General features: G+C 36.1%; 2 protein-coding genes across 2 annotated transcripts; both read right to left on the bottom strand.

Annotated features, from left to right (window-relative positions):
- Positions 1 to 6,795: 6,795 nt before the first annotated feature.
- LOC109001433 (soluble inorganic pyrophosphatase 1-like) lies at positions 6,796 to 12,171 on the bottom strand. The gene is made up of 9 exons (XM_018978717.2): positions 12,037 to 12,171; positions 10,125 to 10,262; positions 10,013 to 10,041; positions 9,171 to 9,236; positions 8,705 to 8,812; positions 7,680 to 7,745; positions 7,476 to 7,596; positions 7,287 to 7,368; positions 6,796 to 7,015 (listed from the first exon to the last, which is right to left on the bottom strand). The coding sequence occupies exons 2-9, from the start codon at positions 10,258 to 10,260 to the stop codon at positions 6,973 to 6,975; spliced, it is 651 nt and encodes a 216-aa protein (XP_018834262.1). The 5' UTR covers positions 10,261 to 10,262; positions 12,037 to 12,171; the 3' UTR covers positions 6,796 to 6,972.
- Positions 12,172 to 16,225: 4,054 nt separating this feature from the next.
- LOC109001322 (protein FAR-RED ELONGATED HYPOCOTYL 3-like) lies at positions 16,226 to 18,359 on the bottom strand. The gene is made up of 5 exons (XM_018978564.1): positions 18,279 to 18,359; positions 18,056 to 18,181; positions 17,679 to 17,967; positions 17,101 to 17,368; positions 16,226 to 16,877 (listed from the first exon to the last, which is right to left on the bottom strand). The coding sequence occupies exons 1-5, from the start codon at positions 18,357 to 18,359 to the stop codon at positions 16,226 to 16,228; spliced, it is 1,416 nt and encodes a 471-aa protein (XP_018834109.1).
- Between the last annotated feature and the right edge of the window lie 1,015 nt (positions 18,360 to 19,374).

Genomic DNA, 19,374 nt, shown 5'->3' with positions numbered 1-19,374 from the left:
TCCTGCAGTCTCATCTTCATAAATGTCATCACCTGGGGGGTTTAAAAAAAAAAACATGAAAACAAACTAAAATGAGTCGAATACTCAATAAGCAACACATCATACAGTAAAAATAATAAACATAAGGTGTCTTGAAAAGCGTGCATATTCATAAATACATGCATAAATAACATGAGCATGAATATTAACTTATCTTTCACTTATCATAGGCCGTTACCCACTGTTAACCCTCGTGAGTTAGGGTTAGCGAATCTAAAAAGATTCTGATTCCGCCCGTGGCCGCTGGTTGTGGAATCCATACATAAGGAAGACAATACTGGGTGCACTACCAGCATGCACGACCTGGCAATGCAATATGCCCATAACATAGGTACCGCTTTCATATCATAACATAGGCCGTTACATATTTTATCAAATCATACTTGCATACTTGTCATTTCATAGATTTCAAAAGAAATCACATACATACTTGTCATATCGTATCATAGATTTCAAACGAAATCGCATTCTTTCATAAATGTCGTGATACATGTTTCATCGCATAAAATAATGATTTTTCATAAATATTTTACGAAATAACTCTCTCATAAAATTATGCATTTCTTAAATAATTTTATGAATAATCTTTCACATGCATTTCATAAATAATTTCATGAATAATTTTTCACAAATAATCATGACTTTTTCATAATTTTATCATGTTTTGGGTACGTAAAAAGGGGCTTCCAATAAAGGGCATACATGCATAATATCTTTTATAAAAAGACAAACAGCTCACTGTACATACGCGTAAGGATATGATCATGCTACTTACCTTGCAACGCTAATCCATTATTTTCGGCACGAAATCGGTCGCCTATAAAAAATAAACACGTATTTTGCATAAATTTCTAATTAAACAAGTGATTCTATTTAAAAACCTAACTATTAAAATAGTCTATATTTTCTAAACCTAAACACTTCTCGACACTAAAATAGCCTTACCCGTTAGTCTTAAATAAGCAAGGATATTTTTGGAAAATAACATACTGAACATGGGTATTTTGGGAAAACAAAATAGAGGGGCATTTTTGTAATATAACTAACCTAAAGAAAAAGAATGATTTACGGTTTGCATGATCCGGTTTACGCGTGAAAGGAAATGCATGCAATCGGGTTGGGTGGTGCGATGCTCACCGAGAGAGAGGCTGAGTGCGACGGTGGGTCTGGTGGCTGGCCGGGTTTCACGGTGGCTAGGAGGGGTCGGCGTCGGCTGGGATTCTCTGGGCAGGGTGATGCAACGCCGAGAGAAGGAGGGAGGAGGAACGGAGAGAAAGTTTACGCACCACACAACGTGTATAGGGGCTACGGGCGGTGGCGCTGGGCGGTGGAGACTTGATCTCCGGCGTCGTCTGTTGCTGCTGACGGTGGCGTCGCGGCCCAAAAGTGGCAAAACGTGGTTCCCGGTTTGAGTGAGGATGCTCTGCTTCGAGGGGCTAAAACAGGGGAGGATGGCAGCGGCTTGATGGCTTTTCCGAGGGCAGGCCGTGCAATGGTTCTGCTAGCTGGGCTACGAGGTGGCCAGAGGGAGGAGCTGAGACGTGGTTTGCTTGGCTTGGGCAAGGTGGTGCTGCGGGGTAGCCATGCTGTGGAACTAAATGTGGGGCTGGGCAGTGCTAATGCACGGGTTTCCGTCGTGCGGGTGGCTTACGGGGTGTGGTGCACGTGAAGGCTTGGCTGAGCGACGGTGGTGGAGGGCAGCGACGAGGGGGGCTTGCTATTTGCCTTGGCGTGGAGGGGATCAGAGTACGACGGGGTAGTTTGGGAGTGTGAGGGGCTAGTTTCGGCTTGAGGATGGGGCTGGTGGTTGGACGTAATGAGCCTAGCTATATATATGGACCCAAGAAAACCCTAGTGAAGAAGGAGAAGAAACGTACGTGCATGGAAGTGGATTAGGTTTCGTGCGTGTTTGAAATTTATAGAATAAAACCTGTAGCTAAGAGTTTCATTTTGAAGAGGAAATAAGAATAGGAATAGTGTTTGGACTCTAATACACACGTGCTTGGAGTAAAAATAAAAGCTAAAAAAAAATAAAAATAAAAATAATAATGGAGACTTAACTCTAGGTTTATAAAAAAAATCATCTGATAATTCACTTTAACTCATTAAAAAATTTATTTGTAATTTATTTCTAAAAAAAATATAGGGTCGGGTCGTTACAATCTCCCCTCCATATAAAAATTCCGTCCTCGGAATTTGCTAGAACTCAACAACCAACGTACTAATTCTCCACATTCTTTTGTTGTCTTTATTCTAAATCCTTGGTCATTTAATCGAACCTATTATTCCCTGACTTTTAATCCTTTGATATTTATTCTTACACCTCGCTAATTCTTCAAAATTGTAAGCCTTGATAATGAATACGATTACAGGCCTAAAAATAATAATTCCGTGAAAAGTATTTAAAAAGAAAATTCTCCACATGCAATAATAATCTCAAATAAATCATAACCTGAGATTCTCCAAAGTTCAGATCCTAACTCCTATAATTCATGCTAAGATTGAATTTCGTTACCTATAGCACCTATAACATTTCCAGTAGTCATCATGAATACCACAACTTACATAGCTAATACTCCAATCAATAACCGATATTTCTAATTAAGGAAAATAGTTACCAGTGTTCTCATTGGCGGGCACATCGGTGTCACGCAACTGTACCAAGGAGAAAACTCGAGCTGGTGCCATATTCTTCTGTCCATCCCTTGTAGCTTGAGTAGTAGCTATGTTCTTCCCAGGACAGTCTCGAAGATGGTGTCCTTCCTTCCCACACTTGAAACATGCTCCGGTTCCCAACAAACATTTCCCTGCATGCCTCTTACTACACTTTCCACATAGGGGGAGCCATCCTGTCTCGCCCTGTCGTGGCCGTTGTCCATTATCCTGACAAGGCCTCTTATCCCTATGTGATGCTGGTTGGAGTTGTTGTTGCTGCTGTCGCTTTCTTTGATTATTGTAATCGATACTTTCTTGAATGTCTTCTTCAGCAATGGTAGCACGGTGACCAGTTCCGTGAAACTCCGAATCCTGAGAGTACGTACACGCTCCCTAATCCTGCGATTCAGACCGCGCTCAAACTTTTCAGCTTTCTTTTCCTCATCTGGAATTAAGTAACTGGCAAAACGGGAAAGCTCCATGAATGTCGTAGCATACTGCGCTACCGTCATAGATCCTTGAGTAAGATCCATAAACTGGCGAGCTCTCGACTCCTGAAGAGTTTGCGGAAAGAAGTGGTCCAAAAAGATTTTCTTGAAATGCTCCCAAGTAATGGGGACTGCTTCCCTCAATTCCAACTGAACCAAAGCCCGAGTCGACTTCCACCATTTGTTTGCCATGTCAGTCAAATGGTAAGTGGCATATTTCACCTTCTGATCATCCGTGCAGTAAAGCACTTCGAAAATTTGCTCCATACGTTCAATCCAGCTTTCCGCGTCTAAGGAATTCAATCTACCATCGAAAGTAGGTGGGTGCTGGTGGGAGAACTGTTCTAATGTGCATCCTACTTGTGTGGTTCTACCTACCACCATATCACCATTGACCATCCTTTGAAAGAAACGTGTCGCTGCAGCAGCGAGTACTTCTGAATTATCATCTTGTACGGTATTGTTCTCAGAGGGGGGTACGCGTGGTCTTCTTCCACGAGGTGCCATTCTAACATGCATGTTTTAACAATGTCAATCAAGATGCATTCAACTACTAAAAGAAAATTTATAACATACTTACTGCAGAGCAAAACTTGCCTTGGGAGACCTTGGCCTAGACATTTATTTCCTTCATTCTCTATTTTTCAAACATTTTTTTTTTTTTTTTAAAAATTTCTTTGCAAAAGTTTTTCTCTCTCTATTTTGAAAAGTCTACAGAATCTTTCGACCTGGTCTCTGATACCAAATGTAACACCCCGTTCCCGAAAAGACATTTTAGAATTTTCGAGGAGCCAGTGTGCTACTACTAAACTTAAATATAAAAAGCTCTTCCTTTTTAACAACGCGCCAGATACGAAAGAATTCCATAAAATAACAAACTTCAATATATACTGAAAATTCAAAATAAAGTCTACGGAAGCATTTATTAAGAAATACAGAAGTCTTATGTGCTTATCAAAATAATTTATTTAAACCATAGAAATAATCATAGCAAAATCTGTCTAGGCCTCAGCCTTGCCTCCCGGAGTCAAGTCCTGTCCTGCAGTCTCATCTTCATAAATGTCATCACCTGGGGGGTTTAAAAAAAAACATGAAAACAAACTAAAATGAGTCGAATACTCAATAAGCAACACATCATACAGTAAACATAATAAACATAAGGTGTCTTGAAAAGCGTGCATATTCATAAATACATGCATAAATAACATGAGCATGAACATTAACTTATCTTTCACTTATCATAGGCCGTTACCCACTGTTGACCCCCGTGAGTTAGGGTTAGCGAATCTAAAAAGATTCCGATTCCGCCCGTGGCCGCGGGTTGTGGAATCCATACATAAGGAAGACAATACTGGGTGCACTACCAGCATGCACGACCTGGCAATGCAATATGCCCATAACATAGGTACCGTTTTCATATCATAACATAGGCCGTTACATATTTTATCAAATCATACTTGCATACTTGTCATTTCATAGATTTCAAAAGAAATCACATACATACTTGTCATATCGTATCATAGATTTCGAACGAAATCGCATTCTTTCATAAATGTCGTGATACATGTTTCATCGCATAAAATAATGATTTTTCATAAATATTTTACGAAATAACTCTCTCATAAAATTATGCATTTCTTAAATAATTTTATGAATAATCTTTCACATGCATTTCATAAATAATTTCATGAATAATTTTTCACAAATAATCATGACTTTTTCATAATTTTATCATGTTTTGGGTACGTAAAAAGGGGCTTCCAATAAAGGGCATACATGCATAATATCTTTTATAAAAAGACAAACAGCTCACTGTACATACGCGTAAGGATATGATCATGCTACTTACCTTGCAACGCTAATCCACTATTTTCGGCACGAAATCGGTCGCCTATAAAAAATAAACACGTATTTTGCATAAATTTCTAATTAAACAAGTGATTCTATTTAAAAACCTAACTATTAAAATAGTCTATATTTTCTAAACCTAAACACTTCTCGACACTAAAATAGCCTTACCCGTTAGTCTTAAATAAGCAAGGATATTTTTGGAAAATAACATACTGAACATGGGTATTTTGGGAAAACAAAATAGAGGGGCATTTTTGTAATATAACTAACCTAAAGAAAAAGAATGATTTACGGTTTGCGATCCGGTTTACGCGTGAAAGGAAATGCATGCAATCGGGTTGGGTGGTGCGATGCTCACCGAGAGAGAGGCTGAGTGCGACGGTGGGTCTGGTGGCTGGCCGGGTTTCACGGTGGCTAGGAGGGGTCGGCGTCGGCTGGGATTCTCTGGGCAAGGTGATGCAACGCCGAGAGAAGGAGGGAGGAGGAACGAAGAGAAAGTTTACGCACCACACAGCGTGTATAGGGGCTACGGGCGGTGGCGCTGGGCGTCACTGGGCGGTGGAGACTTGATCTCCGGCGTCGTCTGTTGCTGCTGACGGTGGCGTCGCGGCCCAAAAGTGGCAAAACGTGGTTCCAGGTTTGAGTGAGGATGCTCTGCTTCGAGGGGCTAAAACAGGGGAGGATGGCAGCGGCTTGATGGCTTTTCCGAGGGCAGGCCGTGCAGTGGTTCTGCTAGCTGGGCTACGAGGTGGCCAGAGGGAGGAGCTGAGATGTGGTTTGCTTGGCTTGGGCAAGGTGGTGCTGCGGGGTAGCTATGCTGCGGAACTAAATGTGGGGCTGGGCAGTGCTAATGCACGGGTTTCCGTCGTGCGGGTGGCTTACGGGGTGTGGTGCACGTGAAGGCTTGGCTGAGCGACGGTGGTGGAGGGCAGCGACGAGGGGGGCTTGCTGTTTGCCTTGGCGTGGAGGGGATCAGAGTACGACGGGGTAGTTTGGGAGTGTGAGGGGCTAGTTTCGGCTTGAGGATGGGGCTGGTGGTTGGACGTAATGAGCCTAGCTCTATATATATGGACCCAAGAAAACCCTAGTGAAAAAGGAGAAGAAACGTACGTGCATGGAAGTGGATTAGGTTTCGTGCGTGTTTGAAATTTATAGAATAAAACCGGTAGCTAAGAGTTTCATTTTGAAGAGGAAATAAGAATAGGAATAGTGTTTGGACTCTAATACACACGTGCTTGGAGTAAAAATAAAAGCTAAAAAAAAATAATAATAATGGAGACTTAACTCTAGGTTTATAAAAAAAAATCATCTGATAATTCACTTTAACTCATTAAAAAATTTATTTGTAATTTATTTCTAAAAAAAATATAGGGTCAGGTCGTTACGCATTCCATTGCGCAATGTGCCGCTACCAACAATCAGTATGGTAGCATCCCGCTGATCAAGATCCCTCAATGTAGGATCCACCTTGTTTGTAAAGTTTTTGTTTCAGACTTTGGACTGCTTCTAGTTGTATTATTTTGTTATAATGAAGGTAGTTTAAACTTGCTGAGAAAAAAAAAAAAATGAAAGCTAAAAATAACATTTTTGCATTATTTGTTTAGTACTAATTTTTCGATTACTAAACATTGTTCTCAAATTTCATTATGCATTTTTAACAGGTAATCACCCATTTCCTTTTCTCACCTTTTATTCTCTTGAGATATGTTCTACAGGAGAGCTTTCTCGACAGCCAAACACTACCATAAGTCATCATGCAAAGCAAATCTAAGCATTTTCAATTTCCATTAAGCGACCCAATAAAAAAGTATATAATTTATAACCAAACATTTAAAAATATCCAAATTTTTGACACATAAGAAAAGGAGTTTCTCATAACATCTTCAGAATAATTGATAAAATTCATTCTTGTAGTGGACACTACTATATAGCCCCGTGTCTATCGCCTCAGGGTGTGCAGAATGTACTCAGCATAAAGGTCCCTTGCATCAATATAGCATGCAAACATCAGTAAGTGGAAATTTTTTTATGAGGTGGAATCCCAAAGAAGTCTGAACTCAATGTTTTTTACAACTTCAGTAGGTGGAGTTAGCACTAAGAAGAGAAAATTGAAGGAGATGCTTTATATGATTGGCTCAGTTTAATTATGTCTACATCTTAAGTGCATAATCTCGCCTTCCGAGCGAGTTCTAATATTAGATATGGGCAAAAAAAAAAAAAAAAAAAACTTTTGTTCACAGAGATAAGGCTTACATTGAGTACTGGATGGCTTCAACAGCAGTTGTTGAAGGTAAAAAATCATTGACTGCAACCTCCTTGTTCTCATTCTTCTTGTCTGTTAATTATGTCAAGAAACCTCACACATTATTCATGATCCTCAAATAAAGTCAAGAATCTATGGTATGTCAATAAATTTCAGATGTGACACTTGGAAAAGGATACAGTCTTCAAAGAAGCGGCGGATCTCAGAAAGGCGATGAGGGGCAAGTTCTTTGATGTCAGTATAGTGCTTATACTCTGGATCATCAGCACACACTGCAATGATCTTATCATCTTTCTCTCCCTGGAGTGAATGCTCAGAGTAGTTATTACCAAACCAAAAAATAAAAAACAAACATCCTGTTTTTAACCGCATTGGAAATGTACCTGGTCAATCATAGGCATAAGTCCTATGGCTCTGGCTCGGAGAAAGCAACCAGGAAGGACGGGCTCCTATTAAGTAACGGACTTAGTTAGGATTTGTGAGCGGTCATATCAACATCAAGCTCAAACATGCACACACCAAGAACTCCGAATACATCAAAAGCATATGGTATTCATGGAGGCAATTCAGTACTTCTGGTACCTTTATTATTGTTGAACTATTCAGAAGGATGCGGGGCAAAGATTTTTAAAAAATTTAAAACTGAAATTAGTAATGTGCACTTATAATTATATATTCCAGATGTTCTAGAAACTTCTGAAACAATCATGATTTTTTTTTTTTTGACAAGTAAAAAGACATAATCAGGAACTTTTTTGCAAGTAAACAAGATTGATAAATATTAACAAATGTTCCCAGCCTTAGAGTGAGACACTTAGAAACGTACCAATGGAGCTGAAATCCCAACAAATAATCTGAAACCCCTATGGATGAAATAGAATTGAGACCATCCACCGTGAGACTTCAAAGAAAAATGAGGAGTTGACAGATCCCATGCCAAACAAAAATGTCTCACAGATAACACATTTCAGGTGGGAGAAGAGGTCACAAGAAAAACCCTAGAGAGAACTGTAGTTTTTGATTTTGCGTAGCTATGACTTGAAACGCTTCCATTGTTTCACTTTGGAAGGTGGTCTTAAGGGCCACGCTTACAGATAGTTTTGGATTATAGGAGAACGAATGTTTTTTGAAGAGGAAGGAAAACCTTGTGCAGAAACCGACTGCTGGGTAAGCAGGGGAAAGAAATTTACTGCTTATATTCAGGGAGCTCTGCAAATATATAGATTGTATTCAAATGTTGCATAAATAATTATTATTTTGTAAACTCAATGAGGACGTGTCAAGAATTTAACAATTTCAAAATTATCCAAGACGTTTCACTTTCGCATTTGTTCATCACCACTCAAAAGATATGAGAATTACGACTTGTGTATTGAAAAAAAATAAATATGAAACAATTATGAATTACCTGCATAAGAACTAAAACATCCATTGGATCATTGTCTTCACACAATGTGCGAGGAATGAAACCATAGTTATGAGGATAGACTACTGACGAATATAAAACCCGATCAACCTGAGCAAATTTATTCCAACATCAAAAGAACAATCTGATGTTAATATCTATGCAAAGCACATGGAAGCAAATTGCAAGGACTAAGATTCTCCTGTAATAGAAGTACAACTCAAGAACCCTTTCAAATATTTTACAGTCGTCATCCAGCTGAATCCACCCACCCTTATTATAGTAAATGTGCACCAGAGGGTGGATACTGCCTACAGTTGATGGTTGGCATTTTTACTGGATCGGACTTGAAGCATTCTGAAGTGAACCTACCTTTTATAGCAAGTATGCTTCAATAAAAGGCTGAAAGAACATGCTTTTCAGACTAGCACTAAAACTTTCTACTTTTAGAGTATGAATGAGTCCATACCTTAATTAGTCCTGTTTTCTTGTCAAGCTCATATTTCACCTTACTTCCCTTAGTGATCTCAACAACCTGTACCATTCCAATCAAAAATTCAACGAAGAGATACTTTGGAGAATTTTCATGAAGAAAAGTAAACTCCATTTGCAAGTTGAAAATTTTTGCTGTGAAGAGAATATACTGGAAATTTGAGAAGGCTGGGAAAAGTTGGCATCTGGGAAATGGAATCTAATTGAATTTAGGAACAATTTGAAAGAAAAGCTCTTGTGAGTGGTTTTCCAAAATTAGTTTGCAGCCCTGATGTTTACTCACTGGAATTAAAAAGGAATGTTGCTGGGTTGGATTGCATTAGAATAACCATGAAGAAGAGCAAACTGTAAGATACTCATGTTTGAGAAGCCATATTTGCAATCTGGGACAGAGTTTGAGATTAAGGAAACATCTTTACTAAGACAATGCTTCTATTTGTGGGTGGCACGGTGGTTGTTCTTGTGCTTTGGTTTAATTGTGTACTCATGCGATGCTTATCCTAACTGCATGGAAGAAATTTCTCTTCGAACATCCTTTTAGCATATTGCAATTCCAAAAGAAGGAAAATAAAAAATTTCATGTTCATGTCTTCTAGTATGTCTTACTTTCCTCATATATATATATATTGTAAGTATAAAATATATATATATATTGAGAGAGAGAGAGAGGGGAGGGAGGGAGGATTTGCATCATTATTAGACGCACTACAATTAATGCAGACAAAAATAATATTGATGAAATTCAAGGCTCATTATTTATATCTCTTCACCAACAAATTTGGCTCAAAGGGTATGTAGACCAATTTATATTAAACATACACAGTTGAAGATATGAGGCGCTCCAGGTCCTGCAGACAGATTATGTAGAACAGGATTAGCATCTTTAAGTTTAAGTTCATATGAAGACTGAATATTGTGGGTTTATCTATACCAATCTCAAGATCATGCCAAGGATGTGCAGCAACTGATCTCCTTGACAGAGATGAAAGGATCCTCTCATTCAATCGGGGAACTGAACGTTGAGGATGACTTTCTCGAGCTTCAATTTCATGTGCCTCGTCACTCATCTCTAATAAGATGCAGAAAAGTATCACAAGGATAGCTTGAAAAATATAAGCAATTTTGTAGATTTTACAAACTCTGTTGCTATATGCAAATTACTTATATCAGTTGGCAAGAGGTAGTATTGCCAGAATCCTTTTGTTGCAGTCTGATATAAGTTCAAATGCACTTACTCATTGTTAAATGTGATGCAGGCACATCATGGATTCAAGAAATGAAGTTCAAATGCACTTACTCATTGTTAAATGTGATGCAGGCACATTATGGATTCAAGAACAGAAGTGTGTTGTTTATTAACACAAAACATGTATGCATATTTGTGTACAAGTAATGTGGTCTAAAATAACCAAATAAAAGATACCATCCAAAACACAGAATGAAAATGTATTCATTGCATATACTAAGGTGAGGTTGAGCGGTAATCAGTCTATTCTGGAAAACAGGTAGATCAACATTAGCATTACAATCAAACCCTTATACCAAAGCAACGCCTGTCTCTCAATTGAAATATTTTGACCTGTCTTCTTTATGATGCATCTTTTAATCATCAACATGGCACCTGATTTATCAGTGCACAACATAACAATGGTGCAATATTGAAAGATCTGTAGTGAAAGGCATCGGAAGATTTTAACCTTTGGGCTAAGAGGTTGGGACTTGAGAGTTCAAGTCAATTCTTGCCATACTAGAATGAAGTGGCTTAGGTCTCATTTGGTTACACAAATAAGATAAAATTTAAAAGTTGAATAAAATATTATTAGAATATTATTTTTAATATTATTTTTGTTTTGGGATTTGAAAATTTTGAATTGTTTATTATATTTTGTGTGGGAGTTTAGGAAAGTTGTAATGATTATATGAGATGAGATGAGTCTCCCAAACCAAATTGAGGCCTACTAGCATTAGATTATACATCTGCATATACATCTACATATTTGCATAATATGGCCTTAAATTGGACTACATTGGATTATGCATATCCAAGAATTTGTATAGTTATGAATAGTATTTCTAAAAATTTGAAGATGCATTATTCACTCTCCAAATCTTATTTTATTACTTTTTTTCTCTCTCCCCCCCCCCCCCCCCCCCCTCTCCTCTCTCTCTCTCTCTCTCTCTCTCTCTCTCCCCACCAAAAGATAGAATTTTAGGGAAAAAAATTCTAGTGGGTGCTAAATGATAGAATTTGCAGTGGTGCTAATTGTTAAAAAAAAAAAAAAAGGAAAAAAAATAAATAATAATAAAATAATAATATTCTTTTATTATTTGGCTCAAAAATGCATAATCCATTATAGGAGTTTTTCTTGATATGCAAAATCAATCTCTAAAAGATATGATTTTGCATATGCATATAGAGAAACCAATGCTAGTGCTCTAATATCAGTAACGGGGCACATGAAGCCCCATAACCTTTATGTACTAGATTGGCATGACTTCTGCATACAGATATAAATCAGTCCACCATATATATCTATGTGCTTGCTGGGTATGGGATCAGAATCCGTTGCACAAGATAAACTTAAGAGAAGTTGTGCTTCGAATGCTTTGCATATGTCGAGGTGTTAAAACTACGTCAAAAGATCAATCATGACACCTAGAACAACGTATGACACTGATGCAATAGAACTTTATCATAACTATGTACATAAACCGAAAAACGTACGAACATTATATGTGAAACCTGTATCTGTAAAAGGCCAAAAAAAAAAAACATGCGATCCACAAAAGAGACCATAAAACGTAGTATTGCAACAAGAAGGAAAAAATCAGTGCAAACATACCTAGAAAGGATTGTAGATGGAGAGAAAGAGAGATAGAAATATGGTTTGGTAAAGAGTATGGATTGGCGGAGTTCTCAAGCCAGCACCAGAGGGACCTTCAGGTTTTATAGTGTGTGAGAGAGAGAGAGAGAGAGAGAGAGAGAGAGAGATGGGGTTGGTCAACTCTACCAGGCAGTGCTTGTTTGTTTGTTAGTGAAGATAGCTGGACCCTCCACCTGCTCCACTCCACTTTCAGAAGACTGTAATTTCAAATTTTAGATACGCACCATATTTATTTTTATTTTATTTTATTTCTCTTAAACTAATTTATCATTCATACATAATATATTTAATAAAAATAAAAAATAAAAAATTATGTATAATATATAATGAGAGACGTGAGAATGATGAGTAGAACTTATTTTTCTATGATATTACCGTTAGAGGAGACGAGAACATACAAACCTTTTTCACGTGCTTTGTAATATCTTTAATAAAAAATTGTCAAGAATCCAACCCCTCAGTACATAAAAAATGTTAACACAAATATCTTTGAAAAAAATGAAAAGTAAAGAAAAAAAACTAGAAAACAAAAAAATCCAAATTATATTCACAAGTAAAAAATTAAAAAAATATATTAGAAATGGAAACCTAAAATCATAAAAGAGTTCATGTTACTCATCATTTATTATCCCAATCAAATCTTTTGATGTGCATTTGTGTGTGTATATATATATATAAATCATTTAAATAAGTACGTCGTTGAAATCACCAATACAAAATAATGGTCTCGGAAAAGCCTTGATTATAGAATCCATGTGTTTCCAAAAACTTGCTTTGAAATGCCATTGAGCAGTGGCATAAACAAATGTTATTAGCCATGGATGATGATGATATGGGGGATCAAAGTAAATTAAAATAGAGATGACATTCATATTAATATTGACCAGTTCAATATCTACACTCGATCGTGATATAAGCAGAAGACCTCATTTATTTCTTGAGACTGAAAAATTTACAAAATGGTAGAAACTAAAACTATTTACAATAGATAAGGTGCGTTTTGCAGGTACTATAATTTCCGACAAAAAGATAATATCTTGATTATAATTTCTAATATTAACCCTTAGAAATTTGATTACTTTGGGACGGGTGAGTCTCCTGCAATTTCAGACTATTGTCTTTATTTGGATGGTAGAGGCAATTTTGAGCTTGCTTCGTCAACTTTTTTAGATTTTTAGACTTGGGTGAATGGGATTTGGGGTACGAGGTGGCCATTGATGACTCCTTGTATTTCTTGATTTTTTCCACAGTCGGATTTTAATTCCAACGGTATAGTACCATAGCTGAGTCGTCAGTGCTGAGTTCGGGAGACCTTGATATTTGTTCACACAAGGGATTATTTCTTTGTGATTTTCTCTTTTAAGGGATGCGGGTCATCAAACAAACTAGGGGTGCTCAACCTTTTTGTTGTTATTTCTAACTTTGGCGAGGATGAGGATGAGTGTGTGGGCTTGATAATTACAAATGGGCTATTTATGATGTTGGTGTTTTTGGCAGTGGGTATTGTATTAATCAGCAGGTTAATGATTTATGGGCTACCCGATTTAAGGCTGACTGGGCTTGATCACTCATAAATGGGCCTTGCAAAATAAATTGAGAGAAAGGGTAGTTAGGACAGGTTTGGCAATCAAAACAAAATACAAAATTCTTATTTCATCTCATCTCATCATTATACTTTTTTTAAATCTCTATACAAAATATAATAAACAATTCAACTTTTTTAAATCTCAATACACCTTTTTCAAATCTCAAAACAATAATAATATTAAAATATAATATTTTAAACTTCAAAACAAAACATAAAATTTTCATCTCACCTCCCAAACCTGCCCTTAGGGTGTGTTTGGCAAGTGAGAGTACTTGAGGTACTATTCTTTACTTTATTATTACTTTTTACCTACTTTTCTACTATTCATTACTTTTTACCTACTTTTTACTATTATTCAATATTTTATTATTACTTTTTCATTACTTTTTCACTACTATTCACAAATATTCTCAACACTTCTCAACACTTCTCACTATCCAAACGTACCCTTAGGGTGAGTTTGATTACCAAACTCATCTCAACTCATCTCAATTCATCATTACAACTTTTTCAAATTCTAATATAAAATATAATAAACAATTCAACTTTTTCAAATCTCAAAATAATAATGATATTAAAAAATAATATTCTAACAATATTTTATCATCTCAACTCAACTCAACTCAACTCAACATCCAAACACAACCTTAGTCGGGTTGAGCATTGACGGGCCCTGTGTTTGATCTACTGAGTTTTAAATCCTTGCACTGTCAACTGAAGTTGTCTGAAAGGTATTAACATTTTACAAGAATCTGTTTATAGACAAATGGTTTTAACATTATTTAATAAAGCATCATTTTCGTTCAATATGAATTAAAAACTTTTGGTTTTAAAGATTATCATGAAATTTTGAAATACACAATATTATAGATAAAAGAGAAAATATTTCTTTCTTAGTAGTTCTATAATTCTGTTGCGCCTATTTAATTCCCAAAAGAAAAAGTCTAGGGAACGGCCCCAGTAAATTAGCCCCGCGGCGCACCATGAGATGACGTCCATGTTTTTTCTGACAGTGTAAAACATTTTTCTTTCCTTTTTTTAATTTTTTGAATTTTTAAATAAATAAAAAATCAAATACTTTAGAATTAAACTTGAATAATTGAATAAAATTTCGACCTAAAATTGGTGTAATTCTCTTACTTTTTATAGTACAATTGAACTTGTATAATGGAATAAAATTTAGACAATGCTAGACTGCCTATTAAATATGCACACTGGTACAAATGAGTTTTTTATTTTATTTTATTATTTTTCTTTAATGATTTTTTAAACATCTTTAACCATTAAGAAAAAATTAAAAATGAGTAAACTTACTAATAATCATTTTCTTAACTATTAAGAAAAAAATAAAACAATAAAAAATATGAGTGAACACATTTAGTGGACATATTATCATTTTACATAAGATTTTGTTATGGTGTTAACTTGTGCAATTGGCACTATTATATTTTTTTCCAAATTCATTGAGTTTCTAACTTTCTTTCATTTATGGCTTGGTTCTTCAACAGAGCATGAGCATTGGTCTCCACATTGAATAACTACCAAGCAAAATATATTCCATCATGATTCTGATTCATAAATACTTGTATTCATTAGTACTAATTTGGAATTCATTAGCATTGGCATCAGTATGCATCATCATGGCCATTTTACAAAATACAACAACTTGCCCAATGACTTAAGCAATTTACATGTTCCTACGATACCTTAAATTCAACCAATATGTCAAACATTACATCAAAATTCAACTAATAATGAAGTGATACATTTGAACTTTCTCATAATCACTTCAATGCATAATTTTCTTAATATCTTCAATTTCAAGGACTTCCATCTCTGATATAGTGCATTTGCCATGAATAATACACATTATTAAATAACACAATGCACTGTAAATAGCAAAATAACAAGTAAAATGTTGCTTGGTTGTGAGCATACACCTGAGTTATGATACTGTGTTGTGTTCCTATCATATAATCTTGTTGCAAGTTAGCTGCATTGGGAATCAAGTATTCGTCCATTCCACCTCTTTCTATTGTTTCACATGACTGATTTTTTTTTTATTCCTTTTATTTACACCACTAGTGTCCTTTGTCTTCTTATTCCCTGTATTCGACTTCTTGGAAATCTTTTCTATTGGAGGCACTCTCCACTTTGATGGTGGTCTACCTTTGCCTCGCACAACGTGAGGACTGAGCACTTTTGTTGAGCTCACTATTGTGGGGTCAGTGGGATCATTACCTCTAGAAGGTGTGGTCGGAAGTCTCGAGGAAAGATAATCGCCATCCATGATATCTAACCGCTTCAGCATATCAATACAATGTTCCTCCATTGTAGAAGCATTTTTTGCTACCTACAACATCGCCTCATGATTAGATCAAATCTTTGTGTCTCAGGATTTTCACTCAAGCTATCGTAACTACTCTTGATAAGGGTATACATTCGTTTTATATCTTTCCTCCATCATTCCAAAATATACTTTTTAGGCACAGTTTGAACATTTTGTGTATCTAAAATTGAAAGAGCATGTTGACACATGATACCTCTCATTTCAAACAGTCAACAACTACACTTCACCTCCAACTCATCTTTATTAAAGTAAATTGAAAATGCAACTAATTTGACAAAGTCATCAGTATTAATTTTGTCATCCACATGATACGTTGAAATTGCACCTTTGTTTTTGTAAAGATGAGCATTGCAACAAATCATTCCCATTATTTCCTTTTGCACTTCCTTAAACTTGGCAATTGTGTACAAATGTTGAAATATCCTCTCAAATGGTAAAGGAGATATGCATGGAATTGTGCAATTAAAATAGTGGAAGTCTGCTGCATTCTCGTTCTCAACCTTCTTCCTCAAGGCATTATCAAATTGATCGACAAACTCTTTAAGTGTAGTGCTTGAATGAACAAAACCATCAAAAAAGGCATTCATGCTTTCACTACGTTGTGTGGTGCTCATCCCTGTCCAAAATGCATCTTTTAAATACACCGGTACCCAATGCATCCTCTCACTGTATAGACTTTGCAGCCATGCATGATCATGCAAGTTGTAGGTGTCAAGAAATAAGCCCCAATGCTTCTCGAACTCCTCTGCAGTTTGACAGTCATACACACAACGCTGAAGTGTACTTTTTAGCCCACTATGGTATTGAGCATTGGAAGCCAACTTCTCTAGCAATTTCCTCATAATGTGCCACAAGCAGTATCTATGACGTGTTTGGGGAAAAACAATTGAAATTGCATTTTTCATTGCCCTGTCTTAATCCGTTATTATAGGTTTTTTGAGCTTTTCCATTCATGCAAGACAACCATGTTTGGAATAACCAAACAAATGTATTTGTGTCTTCAAATGATATCAATCCTACCCCCAATAGTATCGATTGGCCATGATGATTCACACCCACGAATGGTGCGAATAGCATACCATACCTATTAGTGAGGTATGTCGTATCAAACGTCAAAACATCCCCAAAATAATCATATGCTGTCCTACTCCTTCCATCAGCCCAAAACATATTTTTTAACCGCAAATCATAATCTAAATCCATCAAGGCAGAAAATCCATCATTCATTACTTGCATTCTCATAAAATATGCACGAAGGGCCTTAGCACCTCCTTTGTCAAGGCAAAGTTGTCTAGCCTTGTCAATATAATTACGACAATCCTTCTCTAGAAATTGAAGATTCTCAAACCCACCTGCATTAACAATTAAAGTGTTGAAGCTTTTGTTCATGCGTACCCCAGCTCTATCGGCTACGTCTAATTTCCTCTTGGTGATTGTGTCAATTTCCCTATGGCATCTAAGGTATCTGGACTTTTGGGGATTCAACCCATGATTGTGTACATTCTCTACTGTAGTTATACGCCACAAGCCGTTTACTAGCATTGCATTGATCTTGGCCTTGCATTTTGTCTTGCTGGTCGGACGTGGCTTAGAAACATCACGTGTGCGGTTACGTGCCTTACCGCCACGAGCACATCCTAGAGTTTAAGTATTTGAAAGTACCATCCACATCCTTTTTTACTCTTTGAATGTTAACCCCAAACCCTAGCTGCTTCCCATATTGCTTATAATAAGCTTGGAGATCCTGTTTAGTATGAAATATCAATCTACGAGTGGGTTCTTCAAGAGTAGAATTCTCGTTGAAGACATTTCCATTTTCAATTTCATCATCATCCTCCTCCTCAACCTCAATGTGAGCTTCAGGTGTAATTTCATGTTGTCCATCTACTCCATCTTGTTCATTATCCACCTCTAAAATGGTTCCCCAATCCTCATCTTGTCCATTCAAGTTCTAGAAAATCATATATGGGCAGAAAATCATGCATGGGCAGAAAATCATTAATGCTTCAGATCCAAAAAAATTATTAATAAAGGTATACATGTTGATCAAATTCATCATCCCTTGAATCTGAATCTTGAATGAGAGTCTTTTCAACCTCTATAGACGAACAAGGATTGAGTAGATTTGGATAATTAGTTGATGATGGAAATGGTTTGATTAGCGGCTATTGCAATTTTGAATTATTCATGTGTAAATACTTGTGACACAAATAAACAAAATGTCTAAAAAAACAAACTAAACAAACATATTACCTGACTTACCTGTGGGTGATAAGGGTTGGCATTTGGATAAAGAATCAAATGAGAATAAGGATTGAAATGAGAAAAGAATGCAGGTGGCATTGCCCCATTATAGGCCTAAAGGAAAATGAAGCAATTAGCCAAATAAACCTAAATAAAATCAAATAAATAAGTTTGATTATGAACCTACTCGTAGCTTGAGTAATCTAGAGGAGTTGTGTTTGGTATATCCTGTCATTTCAAATACAAGTAATTTATGACCACAAATTAACATTTTTAAAGGAAATAAATTTATAATAATCAATAACATAATTCTCTTTAAGAAGAATATATACTTGGGATTGAAAGGCCTAACGTGATCTTTTCCTTTTCTCATCGAATGGTGTGTTTTCACAAAACTCTCAGACAAAACTATCACACAAAACAAATAATAGTAAGTTGTGACAGCTCAAAGACATCGTTTATTTGTGCTCACAAAAATTGACATATTAATTAATTAACCTACATATGCAGACACTTAACTACATTGCAAAAAGATAAAGTAAATTATTTGAGCAGTCACTAAAATCCAGAAATGAGCAAATCAAGATAGTCCAATCTCTTTGCATTTTAAGCACGCCACATTCATCTAGATGCATTAATTTTTTTTTGTGACTTTTTGTTCTATTGACTTTTGGCTTGATCTTAATCAAATTGCTAACTATCAAAAAACAATAATATTTATCATCAACAAATCTTGTATCATATACAATGTGATTATAGTTGGGTTTAAATGAACATAGCAAGGGTTTCTAAAGAACCTAACTAAAATTAAACTAATGTATTTTTTAACTTAACTAAAATGAAAGCACCTTCTTTAGACAGAATCGTCGCTTTCACGATGGCAGAAAATTTTTCATGGCGTCTACTCACAGCATCAGCTTCCTCACACCAGACTGAAAGAGAGAAAATCGGAAGAAGATGAATAAAACTGACTGAAATATAAAGTTTTTTTTTTTTTTAAAGATATTTTAATTTTTTTATTAAAAAAATTAAAATAAATAAAATAAATAAAATGAGTACAATTGTTAGAAGAAAGAAGATAAAAAGAAAGCTAAAAGGAGATGTCAAGTCATAG

The sequence above is a fragment of the Juglans regia genome, chromosome 12, assembly GCF_001411555.2.
Source record: "Juglans regia cultivar Chandler chromosome 12, Walnut 2.0, whole genome shotgun sequence".
Taxonomy (NCBI): domain Eukaryota; kingdom Viridiplantae; phylum Streptophyta; class Magnoliopsida; order Fagales; family Juglandaceae; genus Juglans; species Juglans regia.
Note: the sequence above shows the minus strand (reverse complement) of the source record. Positions and strands in the feature narration are given on the sequence as shown.